Genomic DNA, 22626 nt, shown 5'->3' on the forward strand with positions numbered 1-22626 from the left:
GAAAAATAAATAAAACGTGGTCACGTTTTACTTTCTCGTTCGCACGAGTTAATAAAGCGTGCGCACGAGTTAATAAAGCGTGGCCTCGTTTTATTTAAATAGAGGGATTCCTGTCCGTGACTCACAGTATCTGATGCCCACAGCTGTTTTATAGAAGGAAAAACTCCTTCACTTTATGAAATCTCTGCGGCACTAGTGGCCTGTACTACGAAGCAGGATTTGCTATTTACACTATTCATTCATGAAGTATAACGCTGCGCTGTCAGCACGCGTCTCCATTTTATGATTGGTCAAATGTTGCTAACCCCATCCCTTTCAGGTGAACGCGCTCTCAGCCGGACAGAGAAACCCTGGTTTATTTACTGAGTTGATAACCAGCTTCGAAGGACCGCTTAGCGACATCGCGTTTGTTAGGGTTAGTTAAGCCGGGTAAATCAAACATATCCAGGGTCTGTTGAACTGGCTTTGTCGTACAGGGCACTAGAGGCAGTAACGTGTAACTCAGCAGAATCTGAGAAGAGCAGCACCAGCTGCAAAGAGCTGTGCCTTTTACTGTTTACCTCACTGTGTTTCCCTTCATTAGAACAGAAGAATAGAGATCGAGGCTACTACGTTTAACCACACACATCTCTAAACACATCGAACAAGTATTCCCCCTCGTTTTCTGAAGGAGATATCCTGTCACCGGGGCGCATGATGTGTGCGTGTGTTTGTGCTCAGCTCTGCTCTGTGTGTGCGTGTTCGGTGTGTCCGACACCACCGCCCGGCATTTGTTTTCAGACTACCACGAACATTAATTTACACAAATCTGGTTCTCCATAGTTATATGTGTATTCCCAAGTGAAAGAAATTCATTTACACACACACACACACACACACACACACACACACACACACACACACACACACACACACACACACACACACACACACACACACACACACACACACACACACACACACACACACACACACACACACACACACACACACACACACACACACACACACACACACACACACACACACACACACACACACACTGTTTGCAGGTGCTGCGGTTTTAAACGGAAAACAAAATGTATGTGTGGATAAAAAATACGTATGTAAAACTTTTTGGGGGATTTGGATTTTATTTACATTTATATGAAACGAAACACATTTGTGTGTGCATTGAAAAATACAAGTGTGGATCCAGAAATACAAGTGTGAATCCTTTTGCGGATCATGAAATACAAGTGTGAATCCTTCTATGTGCATGTGTGTATTATGAGACTGTTCTGAGCCCATAAATACCTAACCATCATCTAAACCAGCGTTTCTCAAAGTGTGGGGCGCAGAGATGTGATAGATGGGTCGCGAATGGACGCGATGACCGGGAGTTTTGTTTTTTTTCTTTTTTGGACCTCAGGCCGGAATCGAACCTGGGTCCTCGCGGGCGTTAGTGGACCGTTACAGCCGGAGTCTCGCAACGGCGGTTGTTTGCGGCGGCGGATGCGGTACCGGCGCAGCGGCGCTGTGAAAGTCCACGGCCCACCGATGTCAGAGCCAGCGGCCCAACAAATGCAGCGGCCCACCGGGAAAAGTCCCAAATCTCCCGATGGCCAATCCGAGCCTGCTCACACACACACAACTGAAACCAAAATAATTTACAGCGTTGCAGTCGGGAAGAAAAGCAATGTGGAGCGGCACCTCACCACTTCACAAGGAGTTTAACCGTGAAACTTTTCGAAATCCCTTTTGTGACGCAAGCCATCATCGCCACGGAGGAGCACACAGGCTCTGTGAGCGAGCGAGACAGAGAGAGAGAGCGAGAGAACTAGAGAGAGCACACATTTGTCTATTTAATATAGCCTAGGTGTAAAAAATAAAGTAAGAAATCATTCCAATGTGTGCTATAGGACACTAAAAAAAAAAAAAAAGTTTAAAAGGGGAGTGATTAGTAAAATATGCATAAATCAAAAGAAAGAATGCTAACTAGGTAACATAAGATAAGAATAAACAAGTTTGAATGATTTGTTATTGGTTTTGATCATATTCTAAAGATGTTTGGATTATTGAAAAGTATACAGCTCCCTTTCAGTGTGTTGAGAGCTGTATCCATAAATTCATTTTTGGCTCAAAGTGCACCAGATTGAGGCATTTCACTTCAACATTAAAACAAAAATCTTCCCGGGGGTGCATGCCCCCGGACCCCCCTAGAGGAGGTGAGGTCCACCCCCAAATAAAGCAGGTTAAAATAATTAAATTGCATACATTTTCTTTTAGTGAACATTGAAAACGGGTCCCACAGACCCAAACAGCACACAAAGGTTATAGGTAAGCATATAATAACGTTCAAATGTGCTTTATATATACAGTGCAAAAAAAACTAAAAGAGGAGTAAAAGTAGCCAAAGACTTGTTTTATTTTTTGAAAGTAGCTCTCATCCTAAAAAAGGTTGGAGACCCCTGTTCTAGAACAATACATTTGACAATTTTAAGCTTGATCTACCATTTTATTGGAGCGATGAGGAACAGGTGGGGCTTGAAAAGACCCACCTGTTCAAAGTGGGGAATGACAGAAAAAGTTTGAGAACCACTGATCTAAACAGTACTGAGTTTAAAATAATGTATCTTTAAAGCAGACTTTATCAAACGTAAAAATTGAATATTTGTGAGTCTGTACACTGATGTTCAGGTTTTCAATAAATCTGTGTGAGTAAGATCCAAGTCAACAACCTGAATGCAAAACCAGCTGCACCACACCCTGACATTCAAATTAGCCCGGAAAACCGCCAGCCTCCAAGAGCAGCCCTCTGCAGTCCTCTAGGAGCCAATAGCACATTTTTATTCATTCCTGTTTCTAAATGTGTATACTGCCTTGCCTTAATGTAATGGGTGTGTGTGTGTGTGTGTGTGTGTGTGTGTGTGTGTGTGTGTGTGTGTGTGTGTGTGTGTGTGTGTGTGTGTGTGTGTGTGTGTGTGTGTGTGTGTGTGTGTGTTATTGGCTTCTAATGGGGGTGTGTGTGTGTGTGTGTGTGTGTGTGTGTTATTGGCTTCTAATGGGGGTGTGTGTGTGTGTGTGTGTGTGTGTGTGTGTGTGTGTGTGTGTGTGTGCGTGTGTGTGTGTGTGTGTTATTGGCTTCTGAGTGTACTACCTGCATGTCTGTTTCTGATTCTGCATCTTATTTATCATAACATTTCAGTAGTAACATCATTTAATTTATATATATTTTTAATTCATGCTCCTTTTGTGAAAAAAGATCAGGAGATGTAGCTGAAAGCTTGGCATCATTAGTAAGTGGAACTTTAGCTACAGGCAGCATTACATCTCTGAATGTGTCCTAGACATCCGAGTATAAAGTCCTCCCTTCTCTGTCCTCCCAGGACACACAGGTCCTGGGTCTGTGTGCCATTCTGGTGACATCTAGTTCAGGTTTACTGTGGTACCACTTGTTCAGAAGCTGGTCCACCTGCTCCTGCTTCGACACTCCGTGAAGCCTCTCCTCTTCTTTATCCTCGCACTCCTCTCTGGAGTTTATGAGGCAAAGTGGTTGCGGGAGACGGAGTACGGCGTCCTCCCTCATGTCCTCGAAGAACTGCACCACACACTTCCGGGCGAAGTCACGAGCGTGCAGGACACAGGTTTCCTCAAAGAGCTTTTGCTCCACGTCCAGGTAGTTGCTCCAGTAGCGCGTCTGCAGAGAGGTGGCGTGGTCATCGAAGTAGGGCTTGATGATGCGTCCCATGGCTCCAAGCACAATCAGGAAGAGGAGGATGGACCAGCCAACTGCCTAAACAGGGCGAGCAAAATTAATTACACAAAGCAACAACAACAATTTATAAAGCGCTCGGTCCGGTCTTTAGGACTCCTCAAAGGGCTTTTATATATTCAACTCAGCATTCACCCATTCACACCCATTCTTTCAGAGGCAGAGGCTGCAATGCAAGGTGTCCCATGATCAAGGAGGGTAACATTCACACATTCACACAACATTATCATTAGGAGCAACTTGGAGTTAAGTATGTTGCCCAAGGATACATCAACATGTATACAGGTGCACCATAGAGAGTATCCTGACTGGCTGCATCACGGCCTGGTACGGCAGCTGCACCACCCTCAATTGGTTTTAATGTCTTGCAGTATGGGAAAGTATGCTTTTGACCTGCCATCTTTTAGTTTTGATGTATTTTAAAATGATGCTATTACTATAAATAGTTTAGTCATATATGCCAAAGTGGCTGAACTTTCATAAGATAAGATCAAAGGTAACTCCAATCCAGTACTTATCCATTTTCAAAAGGCAGGTAAACCAAGAAAATTAAAAGGCATTCAGTGTGATTCAACTGCAGAGAAAAAGTTTTGACATGTATGTTTGCTTTCTACTCCTACTAAGCTCAGCAAGAAATAAATTGTCATGTATCTTGTGTGTAAATATGCATACTGTTATAAGGATTGACATATAGGTGAATCATTAATTGGCATCTCCTGATATTTGATTAGCTTCAAAACATCAGGAAGCCAAAACAAGGTTTGATTATAGCTAGTTATCTTTTACATTTTGAGTAATTCGTTTTTTGTGCAACATCCTTTTCAAATGTGCTATATTAATTAATTTGTTAGTTTGTTAGAATGAGGAGACACTAGTGTTGTAACGGTACACGTACCGAAATTATTCGGTACAGGCCCTTCGGTTCGGTACACGTGTGTACCGAAGTGTACCGAACGAATATAACGTTAAACGTAAAAAATTGAGAACGTGAACAACTTTTTGGAAGTAATCTCAGGTGCTGCGTCGCAGCATTCAGAGTCATTTGCTCGCATTGGGTTCAACGCGTCATAGAGCGAGCAAGTTATTTCATTGGACGAGAGGCATACTATGAGAGCTGTTCACAGGGATGCATTCAAATGTAGTCAGTAATTTAAGGAACTGTCGAAATGGTGAACGCAGATAAAGTTGAGCTCGAAAATCCTCCAGCGTCATTGAAGTCTCCGGTTTGAGAAAATGTTGGTTTCGCAGTTACGTACAAGGATGACGGACAAAGACAGGTGGACCGAACCAAAGCCGTTTGTCGGCATTGTTCAACTAAAATTGGTTACGCGGCTGGCAATACATCAAACTTGCACACTCATTTCAAAAGGCATCATCCGAACGTGAATATCACCGGTACCAAAATAAAAAAGACTGAAGTGCAAATCCAACTCCCACTAGCATTTAAACCTCCACCACTTGCAAAAAGTTTAGACCGAGCCAAAGCTATTACAAATGCCAAATATCCTTATGTTGCCATGTTAGCAAAGCGCTACCTGGCTGTATCTGCTACCTCTGTCCCTAGCGAGAGGGTGTTCTCCACAACAGGAGACATTGTTAGTGCCGGCAGATCTGCTCTTTCGGCAAGCAATGTGGACAAGTACATTTTTCTTTAAAAAAACATGAAAATACAACGACAAGCAAGTCATAATGTCAAACTGGCTTCTTAGGTACTAGTACAGTACAGTTCAAATACAGATTATTTCAGTTCATCGAAATGCTGCACCTTAATGTATATTTTATTATATTTTGTATTTATTTGAGTGAATATTCTCAGTTTAATAATAATTAAAAACCCAAAACTAATATTTTATGTTTTGTGAGTACTAGTACAGTAAGGTTCAAATACAGATTATTTCAGTTCATCAAAATGCTGCACCTTAATGTTTATTTTATTATATTTTTTATTTATTTGAGTGAATACATTATTCACAGTTTAATAATAACAAAAACAATATATATATATTTTATATTTTGTGATAATTTTTTCTGCTGTACCGAAAACGTACCGAACCGAGCCGAACCGTGACCTAAAAAACCGAAATGTTTGTGAACCGTTACACCCCTAGGAGACACTAATCCCTTCATAGACAAGTTTATTCAGTGAACCCATTGATGGGACTTCCTCCTTGGTGGTATGAAGGTAGCAGTCATATATTTACTTGTGATGATCAAAATGTATTAAACAAAAATGTAATCGATTAACTTATTTACTCCTTCCATCTTTTTTTTCTGTTTAATCTAATTACTAACAACTTCTAATAATTCTACATAGTTAATGATTGGTTTGGAAAATCAAGTGTTTTTAAAGCCCCTAATGTTTCCACCTTTAAAAACACAGGAAACGCCCCTGCCTGTGGCATTGGGACTGAATGAAACACCTGAATTCAATGATTAAGAGGAGTGTCCCAATACTTGTATCTATATAGTTTATATCATTTATTTAACCAGGTAAAAGTCTCATTGAGATGGACTTGAACATAGTGATAACATATGACAGTTTCAGCTCCTTCTGAACATTATTCCAGGCAGAAGGGGCAGAATATTTAAAAAGCTTTTTTCCCTAGTTCTGTTTTCATTTTAGGAACCAAAATCTGAATAATAGCTTGGGAGCGCAGGCCATATAGACCTTGATTTGTACACATATATTTGCAAATATAAGAGGGAACCAGCCCAAGGAGAGATTTACTGTACATATAAAACGTGTCTGCATGCAGACAAAAATGGCCATTTAGCAGCAGCATACAAAGTGCAGTTGTGTTCACAATATCCACATCCAGTAACAAAACGTAATGCACAATGGTACACAGTATCCAAATTCTTTAGTCACTGGTCAGAGGCATTCATGTAAAGCAAATATCCATAACCGGTACAAACATTGCAGAGATCAAATGTTTCCTTGCCTGAAGGGAGTAACAGGATTTGTTTCTGTAAAATAAAGTTAATTTAATTTTTAGCTTGGAAACAACATTTTCAGTGTGTGACAATAATAAAACCTAGGTATTTGTATGTAGTGACCATTTCGATGTCAGTCCTTTGAACAGAAGACATCTTGGGGAGAATAGAAGTTAACTTCTTGCCATTTGAGAATATCATGAATTTGGATTTGTCTGCATCTAATACTGACTTAAGTCAAATTGGATTGCAAAACATCAAAGGCAGATTGGAGGAAGTCAAGAGTTTGCTCTATAGAAAAGGATGAACAATTAATAACTTTTTCATCTGCATAAAATAAATGTCAAAGATAAGTTTAACATCAGTTAGAAAAATGTAAAGTGTGTCCACCAGAAAGCACTGACAAGTTCATGTTTAATATGTTGTCCATATGGTGGGCTACATTTTTAAACAAGTAATTTAAGAAAACCCTTTTAAAATAAGTTATAATTAATACAAAATTATTATTATTATTATTATTATTATATTCCATTACATAATCATAAACCTAAATAAGGTGCTCTAGAAAATCCAAATGTAGCCCAGTGTGGATGTCAGGCCTCTGGGTAATGACAGTTAAGCCTGAAACCTATATCACAGCACATCTGACAATGTTTTTGGTTTAAATTATCCCAAAACCCGGTCTGACAGAGCATAAAGCTGTTAGAAGCTCTTCATGAGAATACAAATACATGAATGTGTTAGTGTGCTCGCTGAAGTTGTAACAGCTTACCTGGGAATAGCAGCGAACGTAACGAGAGACTGCTTTGCGGAAAGAGCTGTTCCTGAAGATAATGTCCTCCTTGCAGGGCACTTTGGCCATGATTTTGATCACATCCAGACCTGTGTTGTTGGGCAAACCTGAGGAAACATACCACATGAGATATCGTACTGGTCAAACGTCCGGACAGAATTTATTTTACCGGACACATTTGAAACTTACCGGTCATGTTTCAATAATAAGAATTGTGTAGCAGAGTTTCCGTTAGCAGGTAATTACCGGACTAGGACCGGATATGCTGATGTTTAAAACTCAGTTAATAGGAGTCATTTTTATATTGCTTCAGTTTATAATCGTAACAGATCGAAAAATTCAGATTCATTTTTCAATAAATGATTCCACAAACAACATAATTATTACATTCAAAGAAATTACTTGTAGTAGATGAAGTACATTATTCAAAAGTTTAAATTAACTTTGAATAATAACACGGGAGAAACGGATCCTCTCATTTTTCCTCTCTCCCTCTCTCTCCTGACAGTCCGTCAGTTTCTCATGCAGCGCGCTAAACAGTGGGCGGGGCTTCAGGTGATTATGCAGCAGCTGATCTGATCTCTCTCTCGCGTCCGGTTACACTTCACTCGCGTTTATGTCCATATCGATCAGATCCAGCTCTCCTGATCGGCCTTTAAAGAGACCACAGATCAAACTACTAAGAGTGAATATCGGCCGATAATGATCGGCGGCCAATCGATCGGAGCATCGGACATTTTGACGGGCAGGTTTTGAATTTACCGGTTTTTATTACATTTTACAAGCTAAAAAACGGTAATTACCAGCTAACGGAAACCCTGATACAGCTCTTAAAGCATATAATAGTATATATCAGGCTACAGCCCATGTATATGTTATGATGTGAAGCACTATTTGGTTTCATGAAAAATATCAACTGTTTATTTGTAGATATCTACTAAAGCATACAAATAAAGTGTGTAATGTAGGCCTGTTACTTATATTATTGAGAGATATATATTATACACACTGTTCTGCTTTCCGCACTGGCCTCACCAGCTGTTCTCACTGCAAATGTCGGCTCAGAATTAAAGCAGTAGTATTAAAAACATACATAGCCTAATATCCAGAGGAGATGCGTTTATTGAGTAAACAAACGGTCAAGGGCAGAACGTCTGCACAACCCACTGCACCGCACGCTAGGGTTAAGGCTCCTACAGACAGCCTCTGCGATAATCGATCGTCGACGAGCCTTGACAGAAATGTGTTTTTCTTCCAAGCGGCGCGCCCACATATGTTTCCGGGTCGCTGCCGGAAGACCTGGGAGTCCGGGACGCGAACAAATGGCTAATTTCGGAGGACTCTCGCGAGTGTGCTTGACGCCGGGACGACCGGCGACCCTCCCCGACAGGCGCTCGGACGTGAAGGCCCGCCCACAACTGCGTGCACGTCTGTGACCGCAGTTTTAATTCTTCTCGTTCTGCGCTTTTGACCTGTTTTTGAGGGGGTTACGACACTATTCATGTAGCGACATTTGGCAACGGACGGGTGAAAAATGTTACATTCTGGATTCGATGGGTGAAACATTTCAAACTTGCTCTCTAGCGCCACCTGTGAAAAATCTTTTTTTCCAAAAGTGTACATAGTCGCAGCGTAAGTCTGACGGACCTGAAATTTTGCACACTTATCCGGATGGAGCAGCTCTACATAGTATCCTCTCATATCCCGAAGCTCCGCCTACTTTGATTTGTTTTAATTAGCATAATGTCAAAAACAGTGAAATATTAACTTAAATTCCAATTTTTTGATTTTCCACACCCAACTTAGTGCACAGCATCAGTGGAGGGTCAGACACATTACCGTAGAAAATGAGCACGAGGTGTGGAAAAATGTGGCCGACATCAATCAAAACGTATTAGCAAAAGCATGTTCATTTCGGACAATAGGGGGCGCCAAAAAAACAACTAATTTATATCTCAAGAACCGATGGACGAAATAAATATATTTTGTCATAGACATACTGGCAGGGTAAGTATAAACGGAGATTTAAAGGGTCGCAACCAATGAAAAATGTGGGCGTGTCCTATTCAGTTTTTTCTCGAAACGAAGGGTTAAAAAATGTACCGAGCCATAAGTAGAGGAAAAAATGAGTATAGCATATATAGCATATAACGCATATAGTTTCTCCAAACTACCCGAATCTTGCCACAGGCATTACTGATGGAATCGCGGACATATTTCAAAAAGGCTTTCATTAGCCCCGCCCCCCAGAAAGTTGGCCATTTTGAAAAATCTGCATTATTCATGCATTTTAGGCGCATTTTCCCAAACACCTCCTCGGGAAAAGATCGGAAACATTCCAGTCCAGGACAAGTTCAGCCCATATCCAATATCATGTTAAATTGCGAATAAAATAGTTGCTAGCTCAATCGGGGCGAACGTAAGCTAACAGAGAATGTCCCATTTGACGATTTACATGTCTCAAATGACTCCAAACTACTCGCATATAGTTTTCCAGATATTCACGAAACGCTGTATACACATTGCTAGTATGATGGCACACATATTTCAAAAGGCTTTTGTATGTCGCAAATTACTCCAAACTACTGGCATATGGTTGTTCCAATATGCAACAAACGTTGTATACACATTGCTCTTATCATTGCGGACATCTTTCAAATTGCCTTCCATTTGGCCGGGCCCTCAGAAAGTCGGCCATTTTCAAAAATATGCAGTTTTAATGCCTTTTCTGCTAAGGCCTCCTAGGCAAATGGCCGGGAAAATTCCATTCCATGCCAAGTTCAGCCCATATCCAATGCGACACACACATGCGACACACACACACACACACATGCGACACACACATGCGACACACACACACACACATGCCACACACACACACACACACACACACACACACACACGATGTTGAGTGTTAGGCCAGCAGCTCCCTCTGCTGACGGCACATGCAATTACAACAGACACATAATTATACACTCCATAACACACACATGCAGCTCTTAAAGCATATAATACATATCAGGCTACAGCCCATGTATATGTTATGATGTGAAGCACTATTTGGTTTCATGAAATAGATATCTACTATAGCATACAAATAAAGTGTGTAATGTAGGCCTGTTACTGATATTATTGAGAGATATATATTATACACACTCTTCTGCTTTCTGCACTGGCCTCAGCAGCTGTTCTCACTGTAAAGTTCGGCTCAGAATTAACCTGTTAAGCCCCAAGGTCCCCGCCGGCGGGGACCCTGTTTTTTTTTTTCAGGACACTGTCTCAGGGGATCTTAAAATGTAAGAACCTATTAATGTGTTACACCAGATTAACGGAAATAATCTCAGCTAACTGACGATATAAACCATTTTTACCAAAGCAAAACACAAGTCTCATAAGAAGCATCTAAATGACCCCTTAGCGAAAAATGCTAACGGACATTGGCATAGAACTCAAGATAAAAGTACCCTCATTACTTATCGTAGCTGCACATACAAGATATCCGATTAAAGCTGAGATTCCACAGATTATTTAGGTATATAGGATCATCACTGAGTGATCCGAACTTGCGACAGGGGAAGCAAAGACAGACATCACAACACGTACCTTTACGTAGCTTCTAGGGAGATCGTCTCACCGTAGCTGTTAACCTGTTAAACCCCGAGCCTGTTTTTCAGGTTCGAAAATGACATTCCCAGAACAAATGACCATATCTTCCCTTCTAAAAGGGTTAAATGAATAATCTTTTTTTATCAAAGTAATGATAAACCTGTCAGTTGGATGTAGAAAAGTCAGATTCAATATAGATGTTTTTTATTTTAAAGAAAATTCAGATTGAACATGGTAAAAAACTGTAAATTAGTGTCCGTCCAAAAAATATTTTGTACCTTGGATGATGGGTTAGTAGACTAAAAGCTTTAGGAATCCAAAGTACAACATATAATAAGAACCCTGTATCAAGATTGATGCAAAACAAGTGATATTTGAAATTTTTAGACAGATTTAGCAAAAGAAAACCTCTTCTGGGGCCATTTGGGTGGATTTGTCATATCTCTGGCTCCCCCTGCTGGATTTTGATATGTGACATCTCTTTCTAACCGTCAGAGCCAATGGAATCGAGGGGAACTCCCACATAGTCCTTATTTGGTCATGTGTGTGTATTATACTGCCGCATAGCCAAGACCGGAAGCAGCAGCCACTCTGGTGGCTACCATTAGCAGCTAACTTTTGCTCTGCGATTTTTACATAAAAATGGAATTATGGATTATAAATAATTCCAAATATTGCCCAGAAACTTTATCAACCTATTGATTAACCGATTCAGCCGCGTTTTTTCTCATTTTAATGCCATTGAACACGTCTTTTGATCAGATTAAAGCAGTAGTATTCAAAACATACATAGCCTGATATCCAGAGGAGATGCCTTTATTGAGTAAAAAAACGGTAAAGGGCAGAACGTCTGCACAACCAACTGCACCGCACGCCACGGTTAAGGCTCCTCCAGACAGCCTCCGCGATAATCGATCGTCGACGAGCCTTGACGAGGCGGCGCGCCCACATACGTTTCCTGGTAACGACCGGGAAACAATTTTTTTTAAATTAGCATAATGTCAAAAACAGTGAAATATTAACTTAAATTCCAATTTTTAGATTTTCGACACCAAACTTAGTGCACAGCATCAGGGGAGGGTCTGACACATTACCTTAGAAAATGAGCACAAGGTGTGGAAAAATGTGGCAGACATCAATCAAAACGTATTAGCAAAAAGGTGTGGCCTAGACATAAATGCTCACAATTCATCCGAAATGTATCCAAATATCACAGATTTCGGTGGATAGGTTCAGTCTGTCTTGGGGAATAGGCAAAAAAAAGCATGTTCATTTCGGACAATAGGGGGCACCAAAAACACAACTAATTTATATCTCAAGAACCGATGGATGAAATAAATATATTTTGTCATAGACATTTCCGGTAGCAACCGGGAAACGTATGTGGGTGGCCGGCAGCGGCTGGAAGACCTGGGAGTCCGGGAAACAAACGTTTGAGCAATTACGAACGGCTCATTTCGGAGGACTCGCGCGCATCTGCTTGACACCGGGACGACCGGCGACCCTCCCCTACAGGCACTCGGACGCGAAGGCCCGCCCACAACTGCGTGCACGTCTGTGACCGCAGTTTTAATTAGGGCCTGAGCATGAAGTGCAAATACCTATTGTTTTCCCTTGTATTATTAGGGCCTGAGCACGAAGTGTGCGAAGACCTATTGTTATGCTTAGAATTCTTATTCTTATTCTTCTCGTTCTGCGTTTTCGACCTGTTTTTTTAGGGGGTTACGACACTATTCATGTAGCGACATTTGGCAACGCTGCCAGGACGGGTGAAAAATTTAACATTCTGGATTCGATGGGTGAAAAATGTCAAACTTGCTCTCTAGCGCCACCTGTGAAAAATCATCTTTTCAAAAAATGTACGTAGTCATAGCGTAAGTCTGACGGACCGGAAATTTTGCACACTTATCCGGGTGGAGAAGCTCTACATATTATCCTCTCATATCCCGAAGCTCCGCCTACTTCGATTTTTTTTTATTAGCATAATGTCAAAAACAGTGAAATCTTAACTTAAATTCCAATTTTTAGATTTTCGACACCAAACTTAGTGCACAGCATCAGTGGAGGGTCTGACACATTACCGTAGAAAATGAGCACGAGGTGTGGAAAAATGTGGCAGACATCAATCAAAACGTTTTAGCAAAAAGGTGTGGCCTAGACATAAATGCTCACAATTCATCCGAAATGTATCCAAATATCACAGATTTCGGTGGATAGGTTCAGTCTGTGTTGGGGAATAGGCAAAAAAAAAGCATGTTAATTTCGGACAATAGGGGGCGCCAAAAACACAACTAATTTATATCTCAAGAACCGATGGACGAAATAAATATATTTTGTCATAGACATACTTGCAGAGTATAAACTGAGATTTAAAGGGTAACCAATAAAAAATGTGGGCGTGTCCTATTCAGTTTTTTCTCGAAATCGAAGGGTTAAAAAATGTACCGAGCCATAAGTAGAGGAAAAAAACGAGTTACGGCCTTTAAACTCGGAACAAATATCACAGCCCACAACCTTTTCCAGACTGTACAAAAAAATCGTACGTTTTAGCAAATACGGCTCAGTATCGCCCCCTATTGTGCTCTAATAAATTATAGTTTCTCCGAACTACCGGAAACTTGGCACAGACATTCCTCATGGAATTGCGGACATATTTAAAAATGGCTTCCATTATCCCTGCCCCCAATAAAGTCGGCCATTTTGAAAAATGTGCGTTTCACTGCGTTTTTGCAAACTCCTCCTAGGGAAATGATCGGACAAATTCCAAACCAGGACAACATCAGCCCATATCCAATGAGATGCTAAATTGCGAATGAATAGTTCACTGCTCAAACGGGGAGCTCGTAAGCTAATGGAGAATGTACCATTTTTGACTATTTTAATGTCACAAATTCGCTACAATGACCTTCGGACGCGAAACTTGGGACACACGTCACAGCCCACGACCTTTTCCAGACTGTACAAAAAAATCGTACGTTTTTGACACCAGCTCAGTAGCGGCCCCTATTGTGCGATAGTCGCATATAGTTTCTCCAAACTACCCGAATCTTGCCACAGACATTACTGATGGAATTGCGGACATATTTCAAAATAGCTTCCATTAGCCCCGCCCCCCAGAAAGTTGGCCATTTTGAAAAATCGGCGTTATTCATGCATCTTTGGCGCATTTCCCCAAACAGCTCCTCGAGAAAAGATTGGAAAAATTCCAGTCCAGGACAAGTTCAGCCCATATCCAATATCATGTTAAATAGACTCCATAACACACACATACAGCTCTTAAAGCATATAATACATATCAGGCTACAGCCCATGTTATGATGTGAAGCACTATTTGGTTTCATGAAAAATATCAACTGTTTATTTGTAGATATCTACTAAAGCATACAAATAAAGTGTGTAATGCAGGCCTGTTACTTATATTATTGAGAGATATATATATTATACACACTGTTCTGCTTTCTGCACTGGCCTCAGCAGCTGTTCTCACTGTAAATGTTGGCTCAGAATTAAAAGCAGTAGTATTAAAACATATAAGTTTCCCGGTCGCTGCCGGAAGACCTGGGAGTCCGGGACGCGAACGTTTGAGAAATTACGAACGGCTCATTTCGGAGGACTCGCGCGCATCTGCTTGACGCCGGGACGACCGGCGACCCTCCCCGACAGGCCCACAACTGCGTGCACGTCTGTGACTGCAGTTTTAATTAAATATGTGTTCGCTATGTAGAATGTTACTGATACCTGAGAAGAGTGCAGGGTCTACACTAACACTAAAGGCACAGATGAAGATCTTTCCATCCAGCAGAGTGACCAGGATCCACACCATGGGGGCCAGCAAGGCCCTCTGCATCATGGCTGAGAACAGGTACCTGCAGGAAGACATTGGTTTAATTTAATCCCAAATGCTTATTGTGCCTCCTGGTTTCCCTCCCTCTCGTCTTGGCCTGAACAAGGACTGATTTATCCCTTTCGTGGACACAGAACTTTGTAAACAAAGTGACAAATTCTATTATTACATGACTTTCAAATATTGAAACAGCTTAATTGTTGAGATCGACAGAGAAATATTTGAACTATATGTTGTGACGTTTCTTGTTGACTCCAGCAAAGAAACATGATTAACAGAGACTAATTCATTTTAGAGGTCTAAGAGTAAACCTTATTACTCATTAACTTTTGCAGTATATATTTTAAAAGATCTAAAAGTTTCATAGATCTTCAACAATATTTACCAAATCAATGACTTAATAGTTGAAGAGGTCATTTATATATATTTAAGTGATCTCTCAATCACTGCAACTCTAGCTCTGTATTATATGTATTGTAATGACAAGATTGATTAATGAAAATCAATAAGAAATGTCAACATGTACCAATGGTATTGTTCAGTTTACTACTATGCCCTCAAAAGAGTAAAAGTAATAAGTACATCCAAACAACATGACCTTGAAAGGATACTAGTTACAGGGATTTGATTAGGAAAACAATCCACTAAGTGTTTTAGTAAAACCTTGACTCACTTTACCACAGCAGGATTTTTAGATCTGTTCCCAATGGGTCTCATCCACTCCTCCATCATGACTCCTGTATGTCTGTTGACTAGGACTCCCAGGAAAAAGAGTATGATGGGGGGCACAATCATCACACCTAGAGAGTACAGCTTGTTGTACTGAGGAAGGCATGGGCAGTTAAAGTCAAAGCTGGTGTACAGCTTGACACTGACCAGGGCCAGGATAATACAGATACCATTGGAAATTGACTCAGAATTGGACTGAAAGTACTGCAGGACTAACTTCAGACGATCCATAGATAGGATAGTATGGGTAAATGACAAAAACTACTGCCGGTCTTTTAATTCCAGCTGTGGTGACAGAATTTAATTCCGGTATTAATTTATCCTAAATGTTTTAGCTTCTGTAAAAAGTATGCTTTTTAAAAAAGGAAACTTGTAAATAAAATGAGATTTTTTTAATTGACATTTCACCTTACCACAATATAAACCAAACCTTTGTGAAGAGAAGTCTTACATCCACATTTAGCAGTCTGAGTTAAAAAGCTGAGCTACTGCTGCAGTTAGTCCCGAGTGATCAAGGAGTGTATGAACGCATGAACACCGAGCAGGGCACAGAGTGCGGCCACACCCTGCCCCACTGTCACAGGCTCTCACAGAGACAAGGACTTCCTGTTTCGGCTCTATTGTATCATGACCGGGCCTGAAACGAAAATTCAAAGCATGGGACCGTACAAAGGATCAACCACTAAAAGAAGAGTGGAAGCTGCAAAAGGGGGGACCAACTTCCTATTGATGCCTACATTGGAACGGGATAAAAGCTCCTGCAGGTGTAACACTATGGGTTGGATGACATTTGTGAACACTTTTAAAAATATATATTTATGGATGTTTATTTAAAATAAATATTAATGTGTGGATCAAAAATATATTTGTGCAATATTATATGGATTTTTTTCTTCATTTATATAAAACATTTAATGTTTATGCGCATTTTGAAAAATATTTTTGTTGACGATATCTTTATATAAATCCCAAATTACATTTTGTAAATCCTTCTGCAAGCATTTATTTGATTCAAGAATGATCTGACCACATAGCTAAAGCGCAATTGCCAATATGTAAAGGTAACTTATGAAATGTTTTGGAACATGGCATGATCTTGAAATGGTCAAGCAAAATTCTACCCAGAAAGTGGCAACTTGATACAATGTTATTCAGCAAATGCTTGGAAAAAAATACACAATATAAAGTAAGCAAATCATTTTATTTTTAATTGTTGTACTCTTAAGCTACAGGAAAGTGCTTTGATTAAAACATTGTTAAAGATCTGTTATGAATGGCCAAAAGAAAATCCAGGACTAAAACAGCTTTGTCTTGTGAAAAAGATGCACAGACCTTGTGAACAGTTTTACTGCTTTTAATGAAACTTTGTTTCTTCTGATAGTCTTGATGAACTGCCAGCAAGAAAAGCCAACTGTACCATGTTTTCACATGCAAATACTCAACTGTCATTGACAGCCAACAAAATCCCAAATGATAGTTATTAAAAGGGTAGTGGTTTACAAAAAAAGACCATGACTGAGGACTATCAAGGCAGGTCATAAAGGAAAACAATACTGTCTGCAGACAGTAGTTTTAGGAAGGGACGGCGGTTAAGAGCCATCTAGGTGCAACTTTAGTTTTTCTTTAATAGCTTGCAGGTGTTTTCAGATCAAAGGGATCTCTGAAGAGTCTTCAGCATCCATCACTCTGAACACCCCCCCCTTCTCTTTCTTCATGCTCCCCTTCCCTTTGTCTGAAAGTACAGAGAAACATTTTTTTTACTTCAGCTCACTAGAAAAAACAATGGCTAAGTACTAAGACAGTAAATAAATAAAAAAGGGACAATGCAAACATGACACATTTAGAAAGGTTCACATCACCCTAATGACCAACATTAAAGTCTTTACACATGGCGCCTTAGAAAACCCTCCGTTACACATCAGGTCCTCTTTTGAAACTGATCAGCACAAACATAAGGTGGCAGTAGTAATGTTTACACTACGTAGTGCGGCACAGCTCTCGACACCAGCTATTAATATTTAGGTTATTAAAGTTAGATAGATATGTCACTATATGTACAGATGTCCATTTTCACTTGTCACTTTAACTAATTTCGTACTTCATAATTTATATCACCAAATATGTATATATGCTGACAGTTATTTTACTCATCTCCTATTTCATAGTCTTTTATTATTATTATTATTATTATTATTATTATTATCATCATCATCATTTTAATTGTTCTTGATTTTTTTAATCTGTGTGAATCTGTGCTCTCCTGTTTTTCACGCTTACCCTGTTGCTGCATGTACAACTGAATTTCCCCACGGGGATTATTAAAGGTCCATCTTATCTTATGGTTTTCTATTTAAAAACAGATCACTGACCGGGGAGACTGTGACCCTGTACAAACCCGAAGTTTTGAAAAGCACATTTCTGTCATTACAATTTTCTTAATAGAATTTCTTTACTTTGCAAGCGCAGAATGTTGATCAGTGGTTTTCTGTTCAATTTGGTTCTTAGAAATGGGTAAATATAATTTTCTTCTGATATGATGAACACTGACATCTTAAAATGACTAAATGAAAAAACTCTTTGTTGGGACGACAATAGTTTCTGCACCACAACTACGGACATTTTGATTTTAATGTGTCACATTTTCTGCTTAACTCGGCACCAAAGGGCCTAAGCAGCATAAAGGCCTTTAAAACATTTCTACTTTATTAAATGGATACATTAGACATTCTGTATTCGCTGATTATTGACAACTTTCAGTGTCGTTGTGATAGTAAGATAATAGATTCTTAGCATTCAATCATATTGATCACCTTAGTGTATTTGGCCCAACAGCATGTTTGAGATATTCAACTTATAATTGAACATTGTGCCTACTGAAGTGCTTTTGCATGATCATATTTTAATAATCACTCTCACATTATCCTCTGAAATAACGACAAGAGTGTGACCTGTGTAGTGGTGTTTCTCCTCACCCAGCATGTCGCTGCGATCCAGTAAAAGCTCCAGGTCCTTGTTGCTGATCACCTCCCCCTTTGATGTTTTCACCTCCCTGAGCGAGACAAACGAACAGACAAACGTTACTCTACACCAGGGGTCGGCAACCTTTTTGATATGAAGTCCCATTCAAAAAATAAATAATGTTTTATCAGCGTGCCGACGATCGTGTATTCTCAATGGGGGGGTGAGGAGCTCAACGCTCTTGAACTGTCAACAGGAGGGCAGGGGGAGCCTCGCTGCGGGGAAGCAGTGTGTGGACCCGTCAGCGCAAATTACATGATGCCGACTTTAACAAACAAGAAGAGATTGAAGGGCCATCTACTAATGACCATGTACTAGGTAGGGGTGGGCGATATTGAAAAAGATAATATCACGATATTTTTCAAGCAGTATCACGATAGACGATATTTATTCATGTCAGTTATTATGGTTATTTTTCAAGTTACTTAACAGTACAACCACCTACGAGGTAACAACAACTAAAATAAAAAGGAGTAACAGACCAAAATACCATTTCAAGCTGGTTTTAATTCTGCAATGAATCCCTGAATGAACAATTCAACAGGAATGTTGATATGGCTTCCTCAGTGTTCAAGTAGGTATGCCTACACCCTACACAACAAACAAAAACACTGGTTTCTTCACCAAGTAAAGTGCATTCTCTTTTCAATAAATGAAGTGCAATACTGTCTGAATCCTGACTAGACAGCATGGTTTTTACTAACCGTTATCAGTATGTAGTTACTTCGGCATCATTTTGAAACGTGTATTACAATTAAATCACGGTAAAATAGGTTAATTTTGTCGTAGTTGGTTTCCACCATAGTATTTACATGGATATAAGCCCCGCCCCCTCTCCAGCGCGTCCTGTTTGAATGACAGGAGTAAACAGCTGACAGCCGCCGTGAAACTCCAGCGGTTAGAGCGATGAGAATATTCGCATCACATCCGTTGTGAACGCAGCATAATGCAGTTCAGAAACCACTGTTCTGACGCTTTTAAAGCAACTTCGAGATGTTAACAGTATCAGGGGCACACAGGCCATGGTGGCCGTAGGACGTACAATTATTTTCGGGGCTTCACGGCCAGATCGAGGGGCAATGACGGCATGGCCGTCACTGCCGCTGTGAAAATCCTACCCTGGTGCACTCGCAGCACTCAGTGATTGCACATTCTATGACTGAGTGACTCTCTGTATCACGATAGATATGATATTTCTGAAAAGGCATATTTTCCCGACGAGATATATATATATATATATATATATATATATATATATATATATATATATATTGTCTTATCGCCCACCCCTACCATGTAACCTTGTGAGCTGTGAACCCTAATTGAATTTGATCGCATACTTTGTACTGCCGGGTGTCTTGTGAGATTGATATTGAAAGTGGATGACATTGTTGATGATGTTGGAGATTGTGGATATTGGTGATGTTGTTATTGTTGTTAATGATGTCAGGACTTATGTCTTGAATGTTGCTGTATTATTGTTGTATTATTGTTGTACTATTGTTGTATTGTTTTAAGTGTCGGACCCCAGGAAGAGTAGATTTTGTCATGAGCAAAAGCTAATGGGGATCCTTAATAACCAAAAAAATAAACAAACACATTTAAATAATTGGTTTAAACGGCATAATAATAAGGACGATCGTCCGTTCTGTGATTCTCCAGAACACAGATGGCCAGTCCGCCCCTTTGTAGCATATTATTTCGATGAGAGATGAGCAGATCGCCACTGGGCTTTCAACTAAAGACACAGCCACGCAAAAACTGCGGCATTTGTACAGCTCATTATGGGTACTGCAATTAGTGAAGTGCTTTCCTCTGTGGTGAAACGATCAGCACTGCACCACGGAGGAAAGCAGCAGAAAGTCACCTGGAGTTAAAGAGAGCGGGGCTGCGTTGCGTGCATGGCTTCCTTCTGCAGGTAACGGGGAGACGCGCTCTGGCGGCGGTCTCGTTCAGGATCCGAAAATAAAATTTAAATATTTTGCACACTTATTCCACTTATTCCTAGTGTGCCACTGGTTACGGTGGTTGCCGACCCCAGCTCTACACTGTTGAGAGCTCTTGGTTCTCCTTCACATTATCTTAACATTGAAGTGGTGGTGTCTTACTTCTCCATGCCTCTGGCTCTGAGAAGCTCCCTCAGCTCATCCAGATCAATGCAGCTCTTACTCTGGTTCAGCTCCGCCTTAGCACCTTTGAACTTATCTATGGAGGAGAAACATCATCAAGTCCACATTTGAAAACAAATTCAGTTATATACAGCTTGCAGTTATATTTAGTATATCAGCAATAGTAATGTAGTGCTGCAGTGCCTGAGGTGTGGGCAGCACATGAAGGTCAAGCCACTTACTTTTGTGGATGACCATCTGCTCCAGCTTCCTCTTGGCTGAGGCCTTCTCCAGGATCTTCTGGTCGATGGTGTTGGCCGTCACCAGCCGGTACACCACCACTGGTTTGGTTTGTCCGATTCTGTGGCAGCGGTCCTGGGCCTGAAGGTCAGCCTGAGGGTTCTGAGAGGGGATGGAAGCATTAGCACACACCAACACTCACATATTAAGGAAAATCTGACATCACCCTGCACGCACCCAGTCACTGTCGAAGATGATAACAGTGTCAGCAGCGGTCAGGTTGATCCCAAGTCCTCCCGCTCTGGTGCTCAGCAGGAACAGAAATACATCTGGATCTTTGGAGAACTTGGTCATCTGGGGAGAAAAGGGTCAGATAGTTAGTAATGACAGAAACACCATCCTTATTGGTTAAATATAAATGCTTAGCATTTTACACTTGTCAAAACTCACATTTTCATCTCTTTCAGAGAAGGACATGCTGCCATCAAGCCGGCTGTACTGGTAGCCCCGCAGATAGCAGTAATCCATCAAAAGATCCAAGATGGACGTCATCTGACTGAAAATCAGAACCTGGAGCCACACATCAATCAATTCCTTGTACGACCACTGGCTATAATGGTGCAAGAATGTGTATTCAGCAAGTACACATTCCACTTTTCTCTAGCTACATTGTAAGGAAATGGTAATTGAAAATGCCACCTTGAAAAGGTTTGGTTATTTGAAGATCTGTGTATAATATCTCGTTATCGTCAGATGTAAATTAATTCAAGTTTAATGGAAATATTCTATAAATCTTATATTTGATACATACATAGGAGTGGTGGGGGTAGGCCTGGGCATTATGAATAGCCCTACATGTTTTAATATAAAAATCATACTGGTGTGATCATTATTGATATAGACAAGAATTCTGGCTCCCACAGATCGGTTGCATAAGTCCTCTTCCTTTAAAAAAGTACTCCTAATATCAACTTGTTACCTGTATAAAAAGACACCTATCCACAGAATCAATCAATCAGATTCCAACCTCTCCACCATGGGCAAGACTAAAGAGCTGTCTAAGGCCCTGGTATCCACTACAGTTCTCCATCGTATGGACGGTTCGTTCACACAACGCCGTAACGGAAGCGCGGAAACGGAGTCCTCAAACGATAACGGGTCCCAAGATGGACGGAACGCTCTGGGGGGCCAAACGGCTCCGTGTGTACGCCCTATACGATCATTCCCTGCCTCTCCCCACCTCTCCTGCTCACCCTAATCCAGTGGTTCTCAAACTTTTTCTGTCAGGCCCCCCCTTTGGAAAAAAAAAAAAGTCGGGCCCCCCCAACACAAATAGTCAGGCTCAGTGGCGGCGCCAGAGATTTGTTTTGGGGGTGCTGTGATGTAGCTTGACGTTTCATAGAGGGTGCTTAAACATTTAGGGTTTCCCATTAATGTACCGGTCGCTAAAGTGGAATGTTCTACTGCAACAATCCCCACGCAAATACAGTGTACCTGCGACTGTTACAATGAAGGCTCGATAATCAGCTCACGGCATATAGTTGTAAGCAGGGGTAAAGTGCTATTTTTATGGGTGGTGTGTGGACCTTACATAGGGGGG

At 40.7% G+C, this 22626-nt stretch overlaps 2 protein-coding genes across 4 annotated transcripts in view; both read right to left on the bottom strand.

The window, feature by feature from the left end:
• Positions 1-2878: 2878 nt before the first annotated feature.
• On the bottom strand, positions 2879-16693 carry calhm3 (calcium homeostasis modulator 3). Its single transcript, XM_079689596.1, has 4 exons — positions 15605-16693; positions 14826-14953; positions 7461-7588; positions 2879-3775 (listed from the first exon to the last, which is right to left on the bottom strand). Exons 1-4 carry the CDS (start codon positions 15889-15891, stop codon positions 3326-3328), a joined length of 993 nt encoding a protein of 330 aa, XP_079545722.1. The 5' UTR covers positions 15892-16693; the 3' UTR covers positions 2879-3325.
• Positions 16694-16842: 149 nt separating this feature from the next.
• hells (helicase, lymphoid specific) overlaps positions 16843-22626 on the bottom strand; it is a 29742-nt gene continuing 23958 nt past the window's right edge. For all 3 annotated transcript variants that reach the window (XM_079689592.1, XM_079689591.1, XM_079689593.1), the window contains 6 exons: positions 21477-21596; positions 21264-21380; positions 21029-21188; positions 20787-20883; positions 18633-18709; positions 16843-17392 (listed from right to left, as the gene is read on the bottom strand). In XM_079689592.1, the coding sequence (XP_079545718.1) occupies positions 17304-17392; positions 18633-18709; positions 20787-20883; positions 21029-21188; positions 21264-21380; positions 21477-21596 (660 nt within the window). In that variant the 3' untranslated portion in view covers positions 16843-17303. The remainder of the gene's footprint in view (positions 17393-18632; positions 18710-20786; positions 20884-21028; positions 21189-21263; positions 21381-21476; positions 21597-22626) is intronic.

The sequence above is a fragment of the Notothenia rossii genome (assembly GCF_949606895.1).
Source record: "Notothenia rossii genome assembly, chromosome: 6".
Taxonomy (NCBI): domain Eukaryota; kingdom Metazoa; phylum Chordata; class Actinopteri; order Perciformes; family Nototheniidae; genus Notothenia; species Notothenia rossii.

What these genes read in the sequence shown, in the direction of transcription:
- calhm3 (XM_079689596.1), bottom strand. Translation starts at nt 15,891, where the DNA reads ATGGATCGTCTGAAGTTAGTCCTGCAGTACTTTCAGTCCAATTCTGAG. An exon ending in AAAAATCCTGCTGTGGTAAA is followed by an intron (nt 14,954 to 15,604) that starts GTGAGTCAAGGT and finishes GTCTTCCTGCAG; the next exon opens with GTACCTGTTCTCAGCCATGA. An exon ending in AGACCCTGCACTCTTCTCAG is followed by an intron (nt 7,589 to 14,825) that starts GTATCAGTAACA and finishes ATGTTTCCTCAG; the next exon opens with GTTTGCCCAACAACACAGGT.